At 39.1% G+C, this 19925-nt stretch overlaps 1 protein-coding gene across 1 annotated transcript in view; it reads right to left on the bottom strand.

Annotated features, from left to right (window-relative positions):
• Positions 1-449: 449 nt before the first annotated feature.
• The window catches only part of LOC122079447 (autophagy protein 5), a gene marked incomplete in the record, with an annotated part of 36927 nt that continues 17451 nt past the window's right edge, over positions 450-19925 (bottom strand). The window contains 5 exon segments of the mRNA XM_042645931.1: positions 450-972; positions 1405-1536; positions 3480-3611; positions 10074-10161; positions 18290-18379. Coding sequence (XP_042501865.1) covers positions 593-972; positions 1405-1536; positions 3480-3611; positions 10074-10161; positions 18290-18379 — 822 coding nt within the window.

Genomic DNA, 19925 nt, shown 5'->3' on the forward strand with positions numbered 1-19925 from the left:
TAGATCCCCAAGTCCTTGGCTCATATGTCAAGTTTTAGCCCTATTGGAGATTACCACATGACTAAAGAGAGCTTTGAAAGCCACATTAGCTGGCAAAAGAATAATGGGTATGCAAAAATCAGTCCTACCATGTGCCTATAGAAACCATTTTTCTCATATATTTCCTGGAAAACCATTCTCTATCCTATTAAGTACTTTTTTGTTTTTATTCCACAAGTTTTTTGGCCCTTATTTTTGTCAAGAACTACTTGTGGGAGAAAGATCTATCCTAAGATCAAATGATTCTCAAGCTGATTCTGGAAGATGATTAGTAAATTACAGAGCATGTGGTTTTGTGAGGATTCTTAGAGATAAGAGAACTGTATTCTATGATCTCTTCAGAATTCCAAAATCCATCTAAAGGTGATAACATGTATTTGAATTGGAATGATTTGGCACACAAAACACAATGAAACTAAATCTTTCCGTATAAAGAAAGAAAGGTGTTTCTGTACATTTCTATACAACGAATGGAATATGATTAGAGATTACCAAAAGAATGGAGACCCTGATTCCTTATCAAACAGAGACCAAATGAGTAGGATATGATCCATCACATCACCATTCTATTGACTTGGTCTGGAGGAAGTTTGACAACAACACAAATATGGAGAAAGTGCTCGGGGTTCATCAAGTTGTTTACAACCCAAGAAAAGGGTATTTCCAATTTAGGTTCAATTCCTTGGATCCGGATGAGCTTGATTTCAGCCTTGTTGGGTGAACAGGACACCTGGTTTCGTTTATCCGATGTTTCTTCCACCTCTCCATTCTTTCTGCTGCTTGCATTCTCTTCGTTGCAATGAGGCAAGTTAGTCTCGGTGTTGCTTTGCTCATCCTCAGGATCTATTACAGTAATTTGCTCATCAGGCAATTCATCAGTGAAGAACTCAGGCAGTAGAGTTTTGACTGCATTGCATAAAGTGAAGTCTTTGCCTGCACCAAAATGAGTTAAGCTATGTTGGAGTAGGTAACAAAGGAAATACATGCACTGATACAGTCCTAAGTTAAGAAAACCCATTCTCAAACCAACAGTTCAGTGAATGAATGATACAGCAGATAATCTAACCTCAGACTTTCCTGAGTTATAGACATTGTTCAAAGTAAAATGGATCACCCACATGGCTGATTGAAAGTAAATATTGAGCAGAAAGTCAAGATGAATGCAATGTAAAAGTGTTCTAGAGAGCACTACTAGAATATTAGGCAAGCAACAGTAATGTCATGTTACATCTCCACTTGGAACATAATACAGAAAGAATATAATGATGAAAAGGTAGGTGGTTCATGATTGCATTGTATGACCACCTTAGCTTTCACATGTGCTGGGAGATCCCTTCAAAGAACATAAAAATTCAGTGAAAATACCTTCTTCCTCTTGAATCACAACAGGTCGGTTTATGTATAAAATGTTGTCCCAACTACCAACAGGAGAAGAATCTTCTAACTCATCAAGATCCTCCATGATATTACGCACATACAACCGGACAGGAACCCTGCCTGTCAGCACCCCACATAGTAAGAGAGCACCAATAAAAGTTAAAAAACAAAAGTAACAGAAATGAAGGGTAATACATATTCAACTATGTTCGGCTTGTGGTAATAAAAAACAGAATATCTAATCTCAAAAAGTTATTTTTGAAGAGCTTGTTAACCAATTAGAAAGCTTAAACCATAGAAACAAATACCTTAAATATTGCAAGCAGGAGACACTCATTAAAAGACTCACTGCATGCCTGACAAGTTGACTCAAAATTGTTCACACTAATAACCGGAACTTCAAGGAGAATTCTAACCTTACTATCAATGTCGGAGCATATCAAACATTAAGGCCCCATTTGGTAATGTTTTTTGGAGTGCTTCTAGTGATTTTTTTGTTCTGGAAGAACATTTTGGGAGTGGAATTGTGTTTGGCAATTCAGTGTTGATTTTTTGTTCACATAAAACGAACCAATCTAAAAATGTGCAGGGTTGATTGTTTGTTCCCATAAAACGAACCAATCAAGTGCTCTAAGATCCCCCTCCCTGTCCCCTCTTCACAGAAACTGAGTGACCGCTTCTTTTCGAGCTGCTCCTTTCCGTCTCTACCCCCAACTCTCCCTATCTCCGCCATGTTCGCGGGTTTTATGGAAGTTATGCGAAGCATACACAAGGTTTTTCCCTTCTACTTCAAAGATCGTTTTGTGGCCTCTTCTTCTATTCCCCATTCCTCTTTCTCAGCCAATTTAGGCTTTGATTTTACTTCTCTCTCCCTCTCCATTCTTTTTTCCTGGTTTTAATCTGCTTTGCTCTTCTCCGCACGAAGATCACCTGAAGTTACGATGGAACTAAAATCCTTTCAAAGGGGCATGAAGTCGGAAATTATGCATTTAATCACCAGTCAACAATGCATTCAAGCTTACAAGTTATATTGACAAATGGTGATAAAAAAAATGATTGAATGAATTACGGGTCCAAAGTGCGTCTGACAAAATCATTATCGTAGAACATGAAAAAGTATCCTTCTTCGATGTTCTTTTTTAACCTTTGCTTGTCTTTGAAGGTTTGGGATCTAATCAGTAAATGATTATGTCACTCACCAATCTCACCCATTTGCTTTTGGTTTTTCCCATTTTGATGAGGTAAGCTAGGCTGAAAGGAACAAACACTAGCAAACATATAGAAACCAGAATGCAGTGAACCAAAAGACTGAGGGTATATGGTACAAACTGAACATGGATATAACTCTCAATCCATACAACTGATGGGCTCAAACTAAGATAGAATGTAGGCCCTAATGTAGGCTCGGACTAATTAGGTTGACATGGAATTTTGTGGAAAGAAAGGAACTGGAAGAGGCTCGTTGGAAACAAAACAAGGGATATCATTAAATTGACTATATACCATTATTTCTCCTTCTGCAATGACATGATGTTTTGTGAAAAAGAAAGAACCAGCAGGCTCTTCAAAAACAAAACATGGATCTCATTAATATATGTCTGGACATTGGTATCTTCTTCTTGATTAGAATTGTTCAATTAACAGACTTGAAGGAAGTGAGAAATTAAACAGGAAATGATTGGTGACCTTTATTTAGGTTGGTAAGTCTTGTTTTATATTTAAATCTGATTTTTTTTCGTAAGGAATTAGGTAGACTCAGATGCTCTATACCCGTATACATCTTTTTGTCAAAGTAATGAAAAGTACGTTATGTTGCATTTAAAAATAAAAACTCCTTGTCCAAATGATCCCTCTAGATCCACAATTGCAGAGACCACTTCTTCCATTTGGATTATCTCAAATCTTGTATCCAACATGTTAATGTATCAAATAGAAAAATGGATGCGACTCACAAAATCGAGAAGTAGAAAATACATTATGCAAATGCAAGGATTTGAATTCATTTTAGAAGGAATTTTTCGATCATCAGTGATTCAAATAACTTGGAGGGAGAGAGAACAAACCTGTTCGGCTTGGTCCTGCGATATCTGACTCATCTTTGCTTTGTCGGGGCTGTGTTAACTTTACTTTATTCTCTTCTCCATTTATCCCAAGCTTAAGCTTGGATGAAATCCGGAGGTACAATTCCATGTTGACTGAAACAAAAAATCTATATTAGAGAATGATTGTGATAATCATTAATAAAATTTTAAAGAAAAAGAGAAGGACAATAGTGTAAACCAAGAAACAAAAAAGGTACATACAAGTTGAGGAAGAGGATAATAACAGAGCAGGGTCACCCTGACTTCAAAGAGATTTTTACACAAGTAACAGTGTAAGAATATCCAATTGGTGGTACACCTTAATAACTTTGGTAGTATAGTCATATGCATATTTTTTGCCACAATTTTAAATGTATTTCTGCATGTATGTAAGCAAGGAATACACAGTGCATGAGAACATAGTGGACAGCAATAAACAACATTTAAGCTACCGATTAATCTTAGAATCAGATATCACAAAATGCAACATAAATAGAAATAAATATCATGCAAGACACAACAACAACTTAGCCTTTTCCCAACTAAATGGGTTTGGCTACATGGATCTGAGTAAAATGAACATAAAGTAGGAAAAAAGGGAAAAAGAAAGAAAGCAACAAAGCAGCAACACAGGAACATCCCACCTACAATCAGTCGAGAAGATGGATCTTTCACCTCCAAACAGCTCTGTTTGAGGTCATACTAGAGGCAAGACATAGTCTGTGCATATATTTTCTTACAACAGCCTTTGTGGTCATTTTAGGCCTACCCCTACCTGTTTTTCTCCTTCCATCTGGACCTGGTATTTCTCCTCACTCGAGCATCCCGAGTCTTCATTTGACATGTCCATACCACTTTAAATGACATTCTCAGGGCTTGTTTTGAATCAGGGATACTCCCAAATCATCTCACCTGGTCATTCCTTATTCTATCCTCCAAGTTTTTCCACACATCCATCTCAACATCCTCACCTTTGCTACGCTCAGCTTATCTATGTTACGCTTCTTGACTACCCAACATTCTGCCCCATACATCATACCTGGTCTTACCACTGTCCAATAGAATTTTCCTTTAAGCTTTAAAGGAATGCGTCGATCACACAACACCCCAAATGCCCCTCTCCACTTCATCCATCCTACTTTAATTCTGCGAGAAACATCTTCTATATCACCTTCCTTGTTTATGATTGACCTTAGATATATACAACAATTTCTTTGCAGTATCTCTCTCCTTAAGTTTCACCACTTCGTTATTGTCCTTATATGACTAAAATTACACATCATATACTTCATTTTCGTTCTACTAATCTTAAGACCCCTAAACTTGACTCTAGGGTAGATCTCCATAACTCCAACTTATCGTTAATCCTTGTTACTGTCTCATCCACAAGGACAATATCGTCAGCAAAAAGCATACATAACAGAACATCCCTTTGAATGTTTTTGGTTAGTTATCCATGATAAGCGTAAACACATAAGGGCTTAAAGCAGAACCTTGATGCAACCCAATAGAAATCGGGAACTCCCTACCTTGACCTCCCACAATTCTCACACTAGTCACCACCCCCTCATACATGTCTTTAATTATATCCACATATCTACTGGACACCCCTTTCTTCTCCAATACATGCCAGATTAATTCTCTAGGGACTCTGTCATATGATTTTTCTAAGTCAATAAAGACCACATGGAGCTCCTTCTTGCAGACTCTAGATTTATCTATTACTCTCCTTAGTAGGTAAATCACCTCTATCGTGGATCTATCTGGCATAAAACCAAATTGGTTACCCCATATATTAGTTTCTCTTCTCAAGTGAGCTTCGATGACCTTCTCCCATAATTTCACAGCATGACTTATAAGTTTTATGCCTCTAGTTATTACAGCTCTGTATATTACATTATCACCCTTGTTTTTGTAGATGAGAACTACAAAGCTTCTCCTACATTCCCCAGGCCTCTTCCTAGTGCTCAAAATCTTGTTATAGAGATTGGTCAGCCAAGATATCCACATAGTCCTAAGCTCTTCCATACTTCAATAGAGACTTCATTCAGGCCTGGAGTCTAACCCACTTTCATTTTTCTTGAGACTTCTTTAACCTCGGCCACTCCAATCCTTCTAACATATCTATAAAATGGGGTGCTCCCGGGCCACTACTATTCATACTGTCTCCATTTAGTAATTCGAAAAAAAAATAATTATCCCATATCTTCATAATGTCATCATCCTTAACTAGCACCACTCTACCATTGTCACTTTTAATACATTGTACATGATCAAAATCTCTGCTCTTCCTTTCCCATAATTTAGTTTATCCTATAGATATTTTTTTCCCCTTCTTTAGTGTTTAGATTGTTATACAAGTCATCATATCTCTTTGTCCTTATCTCCCCACAGTCTTCCTTGCTTCGTTTCTGACAGCCTTACACCACTCCTGATCTTCTACCTCCTTAGTCCATTGTCAAGTCTTAAAATTCTCTTTCTTAGTCTTAATGGCTGCTTGGACCTCCTCATCCCACCACCAAGTCTCTCGAGGAGTCATCCTAGTATCCCTTGTCATCCCTAGAACCTTTTTAGTAACTTTCTTAATACAGTCCGTCATCTCATTCCACATCATGTTGGTGTCTCCCGCAGAATCCCACTTCCTATTCTTGACCACACCATTGGTAAAAGCCTCCAAAGAATCTCCTTTTAATCACCACCACCTTACCTTGGGGAAAACAAGTTTCCCCACCTTGTGTTTCAGCAAGCATAGGGGTAAGTCCAAGACCAACAATCGATGTTGGGCGGCCACGCTCTCCCAGTGATAACCCTACAAACCTTACAAAACAATCTATAACCCTACAATCCTTACAAAACAATCTTTCAGATCTTCTAGTGATGAAGAAGTCTTATTGACTGGTATGTTACTCTTGTAGGTAATTAAATGTTCCTCTCTCTTTTCGAAAAAAGTGTTCACAATAGATAGATCATACTCTGTCGCAAAGTCCAAAACTGAAGTTCGCCTCATCATTTTCTCTCCCTAATTCCATGCCATCCTTGTACCTCTTCATAGCCTCTCTTCTCTTTTCCAATACGTCCGTTCAGGTCACCTCCTATGATAATATTTTCATCATGGCCAAAACCTTGCACTAAACTATCCATGTTTTCCCAAAATAGTAGCTTACTACTTTCATCTAGCCCTACCTGCAGTGCATAAGTGCTAATTATCTTGATCACCTCTCTCTAACACAAGCTTGATAGATAATTATCTATCTCCAAATCTCTTAACATCCACAACAACTTTCTTAAGATCTTTGTCCACAATAATGCCTACTCCACCACGACTACTTTGGTCTCCTGAATATCAGAGTTTGCAATCATCCAACCTCTAATCTTTATAGCCCTTAGCTTTATATCATGCAAGATATTAACTTAAATTAATCGATCCACATAGAAGGACATCCATACACTCTAGAAGTGTACCTTAAGATTTTCATGTTCTTGAAGACAACACAGAATCTTGTATTTCCTTGGGAAAATAATCACCGAACTTGGGACATGGGAAAGTAACCTCACAGATTATCAATCCCTTGCCCCAGGGGTCCCCTCATCAGTAAACAAGGTTTCAAATAATTAACTGGAAGGGCTCCACTTTCCAGACTGCATTACCAATTTGTAATGTACCTGGAGGGAAGCAACCACCTTGGGGAGCCATCACAAAATAAAATCCAGCCTCTCAAATTGTCACACACACACCAAACACCTGATCTTTACAAACCAATTTCCTCTGGATTTTCTCTCAAACACTCCTCAAAAGCTTGCAAATAAAAAAGAGGGAAAACCATAAATAACCAACTGAAGCCAGATTGGAGACAGACGCCCTTTGCCATAGCCTAGAGACCCTTCATAGAGTCACCAAACTGATCGTTCCTTATCACCCACATATAAACAAGCCTTGTAATACAGATCAATCAACTCGATGAATCTACTTGTGGGTGGGTTTAAGAGAGAGAATAAGAGAAAAGGGGCTGTTCCAGGACTGTGAACAGTACCCAAGAACAGTACTTTAGAAGAAAGAGAGGGAGATGAGAAGGGAGAGAATAGAGAGAAATGAAAGGCAACTTCCCACTTAAAACTAAACCTCAACTCATTCCATTATCAATCGCTGGGTTTGGCCATAGCCCTACATAACTTAATAAAAACTCAAATCAGGAAAGTAAAATAGAAACAAAGATAAACCAAATGTCCCAATCAGAAATTGTATGGGAGGTATCATAAACTTAGCTATAAAACTGAAAAAGAAACTACTTAAGAATATAAAGGAATCTAAAAGTAAACTAACTAAAAGAAAACTGACCTAAACAAGACTGGATTAATAAAACCTAATCCAGCCCAACTATTACAATAAAATCATAAGAATAAAGAAATAAAATCCAAACTGAATCTGGCATGAACAGTGACACGTGAACGGTACACATGCTGTCTAAACCAGATAACTGGTTCAGAATTGAACCAGAACCACCCAAACCAACAAACAGAGACTGGTTTTCTTTCTCCTTTCTAGAAGAATACTGCATCATCTTGTCTACCAGTCGTGTATGGCCAGCATTCTAAGTGGAAACCTCATTGGTTCAGATACCAAAGTGCACTTTGAACACTAGTGTTTAGGTCATAAGTGAATCCCCCCTTCATTACACTCTCTCAACCAGTGATATTATAATCCCCCATGGCAGGCTTCTCTCCATAAAGGTATCCAACAATAACTTAAGGAAAAGATTCACTCTTGGGAGCAGGCTTTATGGACTGGCATGTCCAAAAGGTCTCTATGGACAACATAGTTATCACAGCGTCTAAGCGACCCAAGGCACCGAGGGGGCCTGGGCACAGGGCAACACCAACAAGGAGACCAAGGCAACTGGATGCCTTGACAACTATGATGGACAAGCACCTAGACTGCCATTTGGCATGTCACATGAGGCTGAAATTCTGTGGATGGGTATACCCCGAAGGTTCCTTGCTCACACATCAAGTTTTAGCCCAAATAGAGTCGGCCAAGTGGGAAAAAAAAAGCATTGAAAAAATCCAAGAGTACCAAGAGGGGCACATCTATGCTTGGACAACTAAGAGAGTGCATGCCAAACATCCTTGGAATGGTATATGATTTAAATTTGAAACTGACATGTGGCCAATCCAAACTATTTCCTAGATATCCAAAAAGTTGAATAGCCACATTATTCTTCCCAAAGTTGTCAAGACGCCAGGAAAACCAAGACGGTGCCCAGACGATGATGTAGATTAGTCACTCAATAGGCTTATTTTATTGCAAATAAGCCTTGGGTTGGGTTATGAATGTGTTGGGCCTTTGATCCCATGGGTTTTCTTTGTAATGGGCCACTTAATGGGCCTAAAATATGGGTAGAAAGTAAGAAAACGGGATTTAATTCATTAGTTTAGTTAGAGTCCTGTTTTGAGTCTATTTGCTTTGTTATTTCAGTTTTCTAGTCAGTTTAGGTTTCCCAATTAGTTAAGGATTGGGTTAGGCCTTTCTTTTTAGTGTTTGAGTCAGTTTTGAGCCTTCTATATAAGTTTGTAAGGGGTTACAACATTGAATACGAATTTATTTATGAAAAAAAACGAAGATTGCTTATGCTATTGTGCTATGGGATGCAGTTGGGTGAGATGCCTAAACCAGAGGGTGAGATGCCCATTCATTAGTTCTTCTTCCCTCTTCTCAATCCTCCATCGAATTCTCTTTCTTTTCTTATTTTCCTTTTATTTGTTTGTTGTAGGAGAGTGCTTGAGAGCTAAAACCAAGACTATTGGAGGACATCTTCTCTATTCAGCCAGAATTTCAGATCCTGCATGGGATTAGGATTACTTTTGATTCTAGTTCTACATTAGGCGACTTGTTGCCTTGTCATCAAGGCGGGCTCCTAGGCAACCAAAGTATGCATAGAAAGTACATACATTTAGGTTTGGATCATAAATGTTAATACTTCATAATTTAAATGGAAATATCACAGTGTATCTCATTGCATTGTTATATGGTGTACAATAGTATCTAAACCAAATGATAACATCCAGAAAAATATTATAAAAAAATATATTAGTTGACGAATATGGTACCACCCCTAGGTCAAAAGCTCACTAAGGCACAAAAGGTGATGCCTTGCCCACGGCCATGCGCCATATTCACCAAAATAATGCGACCTCGCTCCTGCCCCATTCCCCGTTGAGGAATGAGGATCACCTTCTTTTTTTTTTTTTTTTTTTTTTTTTTTTTTTTTTGAGGGGGTGTGGTGAGGGGGGAAACAACAACCACCTTTAAATACCCAAAGTTCTGTTGCAACTCAAGGAGCTCATCACACATTACACCAAACCTGCTATTTACATTAATAAGTGTTCGAAATCATAATTGATGACTATCCGTCAGAACATTAAAATAACTGACTAAAGTTTCTCTTTACATTTCATCCTCTCTGATGAGAAACGAAGGCTCCCAATATTGCTCTCTTTATTGTTCTGAAATAAAATCAAAGGCACAAAACAAAGTACTTTTAAATAAGCACAAAAAATTCATGTGTAAAGGGTACATACCATTAACCACAGATCGCCACAGATCCACTTGATCAGACTGTGACATGTTCATGACATTCTTGCAGTTCCCATTTATAACATAGGCTGCCTGTGTCAGTAACGAATTTCTTGTGAGAACATTGTTTTTTACTTTTGCTTTTAGATTTATTAATTAGAAAGGAAAGAGAAAAAAAAAGATTAACTGGTGATCAAATATCAAACCTTGGAATATAAATATGCAAAAAAACATCCCTCATACAAGGATTATATCTCACATAGGTAATCTGCAGAGCAAATCCTGAGTTGCATGACCCCCTGTTTAGCAAATCATCTGCCATCTCACACTTCTCAGATGCCATTGCAGTCCAGCCATTCAACTAAAAACGTGCGCCAAGTCCTCTTTAATAGCATATGATTACACTACCTATTGATCACATACCTAATCCCCACCTTCCAAGAAATTACTCCGCAACATTGGAACCTCAAATGCTTCTGAATACACACTAAACAGAGATCTAAACATCAGCCTATTGCCTATAGGTTTCCTGTTCCCCAATATCAGATGGGCCCAGACTCAATGAAAATATATCAAAGAGACAAAGACTCAAAGTTCAGCTCAATCATTGCCTCTGGGAGAGGCTGCCAAAGTGGTAAATCAAATCAGTCACATATTGAAAATATCAAAGGTCCCAATCCATATGTAACAGATATGATGGGATGTCTCCAAAAGTGTCATCAGCTACAGCCCAATTGGCTCCTCTAATTATTATCTTATTTATGACCAGCAGGCAGCAGTAACTTACATGGTGGTACTTCTGTGGTGGGAGCCTCATGCACTGGGTGCACCAGTACCTTACATAGTGGTCCTGAAACAATCAGGCATTCTCTGCCAGGGAACCAAATGATCAAAAAAGGATTCCCTCAAATAAAAACTTTTTCCTGCTTCCAAAAGGAGTAATATGCCAAACCCATGATAGGTCCTCAGAAATGCTCAAGCCATATGAAATAGGGATAATTTCATTTTCACAGCCCCATCATGATAAGCTTTTAACAGTCCACTATTTTTAGCCACGTGGCAGGATGATATGGAAATTTTGACCATTGCATTGACAGATCCAGGTTGGATTAGCCACTTGGAAAACTTCATTTGAGCAGAAACTTGACATATAGGCAGGGGATCTTGAAGTCTACCTTTCAACAAAATTTGGGTCCATCCAATCTGCCACATGGCAGATATTTCAGCAGTTCAGCAAGCCTTTGTCCAGTGAAAAAATGCCAACAAATAATGCCACGCATTTTTTATGAAATGGTGCCATACTAGTTAATAGACAAGGAAAAATACAGAAACAAGCCAAGTGTCTAGAGGGCTCCTTATGAGGGAAACATGAGCAAGTGGGAACCACCCTACGTAACTCTACTAGTACATATAAATGGCAATACATTTTATGATTAATTTATCATCCCAAATGTTGGATGGGGTAATGATTTGTATCTAATAAAGACACCATCCCTCTTTATTTATAATAATGGAGAGAAAGTTATAGAATATTATAAAGACCATTAAACCCCTTAAGGAAACTGTTTGGAATCTGACACTTTCCCTAAAACTCATTATTACAACATTCCCCCTCAAGCTGGTGTATAGATATCACAAATGCCCAACTTGCAGACAATAGGATGAAACATCTTCCTACTAAGACCTTTAGTAAATACATCAGCCAATTGTTCACTACTGGAAACAAAAGGCACAGTGATAAGACCCATATCCAGCTTCTCTTTGATGAAGTGTTGATCGATCTCCACATGTTTGGTTTGATCATGCTAAACAGGGTTGTGAGCAATAATAATGGTGGATTTTCTGTCACAAAAAAGCTTCATAGGAAGGGTAGCAGAAACAGCCAAATCTGAGTGAAGAACATGAAGCCCTATAGCTCACAAATGCCACGAGTTATAGCACAGAACTCTGCTTCAACACTTGAACAGGCAAGCATGGTTTGCTTCGTGTTTCGCCACGTAACAAGGTCACCACCAACAAAGGTACAATAACCAGTAGTAGACATGCGGTCATTAGGAGAACCTACCCAATCAACATCCGTGAAGGCCTCCACCCTAAAGTCATGAGGAGAAAAAAGGATACCACGTCTTGGGTAGATTTCAAGTAACGGACAACACAACTTTCATATGTTATCATACATATACTGACCAACCAAGCTGACGACAAATGCTACGTTAGGGTGAGTATGAGAAAGACAAATCAAGCGCCCCCACTAATCTCTAATATCTCCCTTTATCCACATAATCACCTTCTTTACTACTCAGGTGACTGTTAGCTTCAATAGGAGTATCTATCGGCTAGCACGCCAGCATGCATGGCTTAGAAAGAAGGTCAAGCACATACTTCCACTAAGACAAGTAGATCCCACAAGAAGACCTAAAAACTTTAATGCCAAGAAAGTAATCGAAGTTGTCCTAGATCTTTGATCTCGAATTTCTCAGCCAAGTATCTCTTGAGGCGAGAGATCTCTATCAAATCCTTACCTATAACAACAATATCATCTACATAGACTATCAGGATAGCAATCTTCCCATTAGATCTCTTGGTGAACCAAGTGAGGCCAGCATTGCTTTGAGAGTAGCTTGTAGCAATCATAGCCTTGTGGAAGCGCCCGAACCAAGAACCAGGGGACTGCTTCGGCCCATACAATGCACGTTTCAACTTGCATACCTTCCCATGGGTTTTGGAGCAAGTGAACCCAAGAGGAATGTCCATATACACTTCCTCCTCAAGTTCCCTATGAAGGAAGGCATTCTTCACATCTAGCTACTAGAGATCCCAATCTAAGGTGGCGGCACAAGCTCAGATAACACGGATTGTGTTATTCATCAAAAAAATACATGGATTGTGTTCATCTTAGCAACTAGAGCAAACTTCTCATAGTAGTCAATCCTATAAGTCTAAGTGAAGCCCTTAACAACAAGTTTTGCCTTGTATAGATCCACTGTACCATCAGCCTTCTGTTTCACTGTGACGAGCCACTTACAACCAATTTTATGAGGGAAGACAGACTAGATCACATGTGTCATTCTTCTTTAGAGCATGCATCTCTTCAACTAGAGCTGCAATAGGGCCAGGCTGGGCCGAGCTTCTTAAAATCCTAGCCAACCCTAAGTCCCATTAGTTGGGCCCAAGCCCACCCTGAACCCTGACTCAGGGCCTAAAAACTTCAACCCATGCCCACCTTGAATGGCCCCAGTTGGACAGGTTCGGGCCAGGACGTCCCAGATTGGCCCTGACCCTGGTTTGCCATCTAAGGCTGGGTATACCATGACTCTAACCTTGACCCTACAAAATATAGAATAACTAAACATTCATTTTGACTTTGCACCTAAATCCCTTGGAATTGAAAAGTAAAATATAAATCAGGGTCGAACAAGGCCAAAAGTCAGGGTAAAAAATCAAGATCGGGCTTAAGATGGGTCGGGGAGGCCACAGACATCAACCCTTACCCGCCCTGGCCCTGACCCTGACTCGAGGCCAAAATATTTCAGGGTCAGGCCAGCCCTCAAGGCCAAAATTTTTACGCCTAGCCTTATGTGGGCTCAAGGTGGGCCAAGGCGGGTTCAGGCCGCCAGGGCCAAACTTGCACCCTATCTTCAACCATAATTGCCTACCATTGTGAGTTTGCACTCGCTTCCTACTAAGTATGGGAAATGGACATAGAAGATAGAGAAGACACAATACTATAGTAGGAAGGAGAAAGTGGGTCATAAGAAACAATTTAGCAATAAGATGTAAAGTATAAGAGCTAGTGACGAAACAACAGAAGGAGAAGGAGAATTACCTGGGTCCAAAGGACAAAATCAGACTCGAGAGGAGACAACTGGTATAATAGGGTAGATGCTAGATGTGTAGTGGTCTAATCTACAACCATAAACACGTATCTCTACCGAGGTGAAGTAGGAGTGCCACCCCCTGAAACGGGGTACCGATAGGGATAGCAAGTTAAAGAGGCGGCACATATTCCACAATGGAATGAGACTCCCACTGAAGAGGAGCCGCAGTGTAGTATGACGCAGATTCGTGAAAGACAACATTCATAGTCACAAACCAATGCCGAATGGGAGGATGAAAACACAGATAGTCTTTCTGAGTAGGAGTACACCCTAGAAAGATGCACCGGAGACCATGAGGATCAAACTTTACATGAGGATGACGATCGCGAGTATTGCAGACACTACACCTTGGGAGGAACAAAAAGGCAGCGGAACCCTGGAGAAGATCTAGATGGAGCGGAAGGAATGAACCTGAGAAAGCATTCGGTTGATAAGAAAGGCAGAAGTGAGAATCATACTCCAATACTGGGGAGGAACATGCATCTCAAACATAAGAGAGCGTGCTACCTCACAAAGGTGGTGGTTCTTCCACTCAACAACCCCATTATATGCCGAGGTATCTACATAACCAGTCTGAGGAATCATTCATGAGCAAAAAGGTAGGCCTGAAAGGACCCTTTGAAGTATTCACGGTCATTGTCGCTTCGAAGGATCTTAATGGCAGCACCGAACTGAGTATAAACCATGTGGTGAAACTGTTGAATGCAACGGAGGTCCCACCATTGATTCGCATCACATAAACCCAAGGGGTCCGTAAATGATAAACAATAAAAGAGGCAAGCCACTGATAACCATTGACAGACACATAGTGGGATGGGCCCCAAATATCATAATATATAAATGAAAAAGAAGTGGCATTTTTATTTCAAAAAACAGAGTCAGTGATCCAAGTTTGTTTGGCCAATACACATGCCTCACAAAAAAATTGACTCGAATTACAATTTTTAAAGGAAAAAAAAATCCTAGCTAAAGTTTCCAAAGGAGAATGTCCCAACCAACGAGCCCACTATAATAACTCAGAGACGGGAGGTGACATAGAAGATGTCTAAAGATCCTAACCAAAGACCAATGTCGCGTCATCATCATGCAGATAAAACCACCACGTACCCTACCAGAGCCAATCATTGCCCCTGTCACCAGATCTTGAAAAGCACAATGAGACGGGCAAAATGTGACTTTACAATTAAGGTTGGAGGTAAAACTACTGATAGACAATAAGTTAGTAGGGAAAGAGGGAACATGCAAGACTGTGGAAAGAGATAAAGAAGTACAATTAATAGAGGTCCTTTCCCGAAATAGTGGAATAAGTCTCGTTAGCCAACTTGACCTTACCATTACCATGGTTGGTAGTGTACTGGGAGAAAGGAGACAAGTAACTTCTCATATGATTGGAAGCCCCGGAGTATATAATCTAGGGGGTAAAAGAGATAGACATAGTATAGCCATAGAAAAAGATACCTAACCCAGAAGGGGTGGAATAAACAGAGCTCATAGTGGCTAATGCAGGAGAGTCCAAACATGTTAGAAGGTGCCGGATGGCAGTGAACTCATCAGATGATAGCGAGGCTGCAAAGATGTTGGGAGCAGACTTAAGAGTCCGGGCCCTCAGTATGGTTGGCCTGACTAGGAGTGCCGGCATCACCCTTCCCCCGCCCTTTTCCAGATGTATAAGCAAGACGGCCATGAAGCATCCAATAGTGCTCATTGGTGTGACACTCCTACCCACAGTAATCACACTTCACTGGAGCTCGAGTAGAGGAGCCACCAGACTATGGGGCTGCACTAAGGGGTTGAATGCCAGAGACAAGAGCAGATCTCTCAGTGAAAGTGGCAATAGGTTGTGGAAGCATAGTGGTACGACGGTTGTCCTCAAGTTGGATCATAGCATAGGCTTGATCCAAGGTAGAAAAGGGAACACAACTCAAAACCTGGAACCGCAGTTGATCAAACTCCACATTCTGACCTGCCAGAAAGTCATAAACCCAGATTTTGTCTTCTCGTTTCTGAAAACCAGTGACATTTGCAGGGGTGGAAGAAGTATACTCCTCATAGAACTCCAGCTCAGTCCACAGTGTGCAACTCACAGTAGTACTGTGACAGAGTCCTAGTAATAGATATCCTGGAGCGAGTTTAAGATCTTTGCAACAGAATAAAAAATGAGATAGCCACGTGAAAGTTGTGGCCATATGGAGTTGACAAGGAAGGCCATAATCAGAGAGTTGGCACACTCCCACTTAGTCAATCTTAGAACAGGTGGTCGGACACTTCGTGGTTCCAATAAGGTACTCATAATAGCCACGAGACTTGATGGAGATGTAGATCGAGCGTGACCACAAAAAGTAGTTTGTGCCACCAAGCTTGATAACAGAGTCCTGAGACTGTAAAGTGGCTAGTACATACCACTACAAGGATAAGGAGCACCAATCGCAACAAACATCAAGACGATCGGAGCATTGAGCAAGGAAAAAACACCTTAACAAAAAAAAAAATTGATTAAAGGGAAAAAACCCAGAAAAAATCGATGGAAGGAGCTGGGTCTCTCATATCATTGTAGAAGTGAGTCCGCGAGCCCAGGGGAGACAGGAGATGGAGGCTAGTGGCTCTCTTGGTGGTTTAAGGAGAGAGAGAAGCAGATTAAGAGAGATGGAGGGAGGCGCTGGGAGAGAGAAAAGCAAGAAAAGGGAGAAAGAGATGGAGAGAGGAAACTTTTAGGGTTTTGGATCCAAAGGCTCTGATACATGTTGGATGGGGTAATGACTTGTATCCATGGTTCAAAATCTTGCCGACATTTTTTTTTTTTTTTTTTTTCGAGACGAGATATGCTACGAAATACACTTTGTACATGGTCTCGGTCAAAATCTCGGTATCTCAGCTGAGATATCTGTATCGTCTCGACAAGATACCGAAATATTACATTGTAAAGGCTTATAAATACCTCATTTTGATTAGACAGTCGAAATTACAAGATCTACAAATTACAAGCTTAGGAAAGATAAAGTTCTTTCCCCAAAACCATTTTTTTTTAATAGTACATAAATACATGTTGGATGGGGCTAGATTTTTTATATGTTAAACACTAGAGGCCGATCTATGACCTCAAGGAGTCAAAATTTTTTTTTTTGGTACATAAATATATTTTTTTTTTCTGGTTAAAAAATGCATTTTCCATTAACATAAATTATTACTTTTTAAGGTAAATATACCTTTGATGGAAGTCAATTATATATATATATATATCACCATTGGTTGTTCTACAACTCTATCGGAGTGAAATTTTTTTTCAACTGATAATTATTCATTTTAATTTTTGAAAAATTTAAAAAATAGATTAATAATTGAAAATTTATTTTAAAAATAGGGAAAAATATTTTGTTTTGATTTTAAAAATAAAAGAAAAATAAGAGATTAATATTAAAATGTTTTGAAGCATACATGATACTTGTTATGTTATACCATATTTGATTTTGTTGGATTATGTCATTAAAATATTTTCTAAAACAATGTCATGTTCTAATATTTTTGCAAATTTATGTTCTAAATATGTTTATTAACCTTAAAACAAACTACCCACCAAGTTTCAAGTCAAAAATATGTCCGTTTGACCACCGAAACAGTCAACCGAGTAAAAAAAAAAAATACACCAACTCGCCGAGATCTCGCCGAGTTGGTGATTCTGAACCCACCGAAACGAAACGAGATTTCGAATCATGCTTGTATCTAATATGACACCAGAAAGTTAGAACATTACAAGGACCATTAAACCCCTTAGACCTAAGGACCCCTTTTTTTAAATACAAGGATCATTTAACCACCATTAAACCTTCTTCTCCCTTTTTTTTTTCTGGTTGTTGTTGCAGTAACGCCTAGGTCCCGAAAATAAAAAGCCTCGTCTCCTAGGCGATACTTTGAGAGCTATGCAAATTGCACTTTTACTAACATGGGAAAGCCTAGCATCCTTTTTAGTAATCCTCAAAAAATCAATGTTCACAATAAATTATGTGACTCAAGGAGAGTTTCATTGTGAATGAAGTTACAAGACACAGTTCTTATTATTATTACTTTACACAAGTTGTTCAACGAATCCATTAATTTAACATGGGAAAGCCTAGCATCCTTTTTAGTAATCCTCAAAAATCAATGTTCACGACAAATTATATGTAAATGGACAAAGGGGGAGGGGGAACATGCTAAAATAAAATCATCCATTCTCCAGCCAATTTTAGAATTTAACAAATCTTTGGAAGACATAAAAGAAATCTTAGAAGTTCCAAGACAAAAATTAAGTTGAAAAAGACGGAACAAACTCTTCAAGGAAACCATGGGGGGGGGAGGGGTAGACTAACCTCCTTCAATGAATTAATGAAGCTCCACTTAACACTATCTTCACCTTCACAGGGGCTCAAGAGCTGCTCCGGATATCCTCTAAAATGCACCTGCAGAACCTACCCTCTGTCAGCTGGCTTCTGGAAGGAAAGAAGACATAGTACTGTCCCAGTTTAATGAAGCCTGCCAAATAGAATGTTATACATTGACATAATAACTATAAGAAAATACCAAGCTTTCACACAAATCAGCATGAAACATAAATTGGTAAGAAACTGGGAATCATATTCCCAGAAAGTATTCTTTTCTGGGAACTGCCAACCAAAGATTTAAAAGAAATGGAAAATGACGATTTAGGTCTTGTTAAAATGGATGTAACGATGCATGGTGCTGAGGACATTGAGGATGTACCACCTGTCTACTGACTTCATCTCTACCACTTCAAAAGCAACTAGAAATGTGGCTTCTCGGGGCATTGGAAAGGGAAGCAGGCAGATGGGAACATGGGAAGACCATCTAACCAGTAACTAGGGGTGAATATGGATGACAGGGAGATTGTTAAAAGTATGTTGGTTGGGGATAGTGTAGTGGGAGTTGGTTTGTCTGTCTTGATTTGGCCTTGTAGTTTTGGGTTTTCATATAAGTTTAGCAATACCTTCTTTTGCAGCTTCTGGACTTGTATTGGCCCCCCATGTTTTCTGTGGACGCTTCCTGGGCTCAATCTTCAAGGAGTTCGAAATTTCACATTTGCTATCACTTCTGATACCACAAACTGATACTTCTCCATAAGTACTTCACTAACCATTACCAGTGAGTCTTAGATAATGTTTATCATAAATGTACAACCACCACAGGTCCAAAACAACAACTTAGCCTTTTTCCCAACCATTACTAGTGAGTCTTAAATAATGTTGACATAAATGTCCCCCACAAAAATTAGGAAGTGATTTTTATGTCATAAAATTTTTGCTTAACATAATTCTAGTCTGAAATCACTTCAGAGCATCAAAATCTCCAAGAATCAAACTGGAGAGGTTGTTTCATTTCTTAATAATATTCTAAAAAAAATCAGAAGAAATAAAAAATAAAAAAAGATAAAGCTCCAACTAAAGATAATCAAAAAGCTCCATATCATATTGAATGAATCAAATTAAAGCAACATAAAGGTGGCTCAGGCTTTGGGGTCACTCACACAGTGATGTATACCGCTCTTCACTGCTTTCGGTGAAAGTTGAATGGTTCTTATTCAACCCCGGTACGACCCGGTCCATGCAGTTGTGGGGTCAGTATGGGCCCACGAGACTAGTCAGGTTGAAGGCTTGGATAGGAAACAAATCAAAGGATAGGATCTGTTTTGGTTGCTACTCAACAAATACGGGTTGGATTTCCTTCACTTCAGCTTAAGATGGGAAAAAATCATGAGATGGAGAAAAAACTAATCCAGAGGAAATAATTTAGATACATGAAACTCACAAGTCTGGGTCTCAAATAACAACCCATTGTCCAATATTTAAGGAACCAGGACCTATACATGGGTATATCCCACCTAAAGAATTATTCATTTAAGAAACCAGTATGAACAGATAATTTTTAACCACCTTATCCAAAGGATACTCTTTAGATTTTTTTTTTTTTTTTTTTTTTTTTTTTTTTTTT

Source organism: Macadamia integrifolia, chromosome 5 (genome assembly GCF_013358625.1).
Source record: "Macadamia integrifolia cultivar HAES 741 chromosome 5, SCU_Mint_v3, whole genome shotgun sequence".
Taxonomy (NCBI): Eukaryota; Viridiplantae; Streptophyta; class Magnoliopsida; order Proteales; family Proteaceae; genus Macadamia; species Macadamia integrifolia.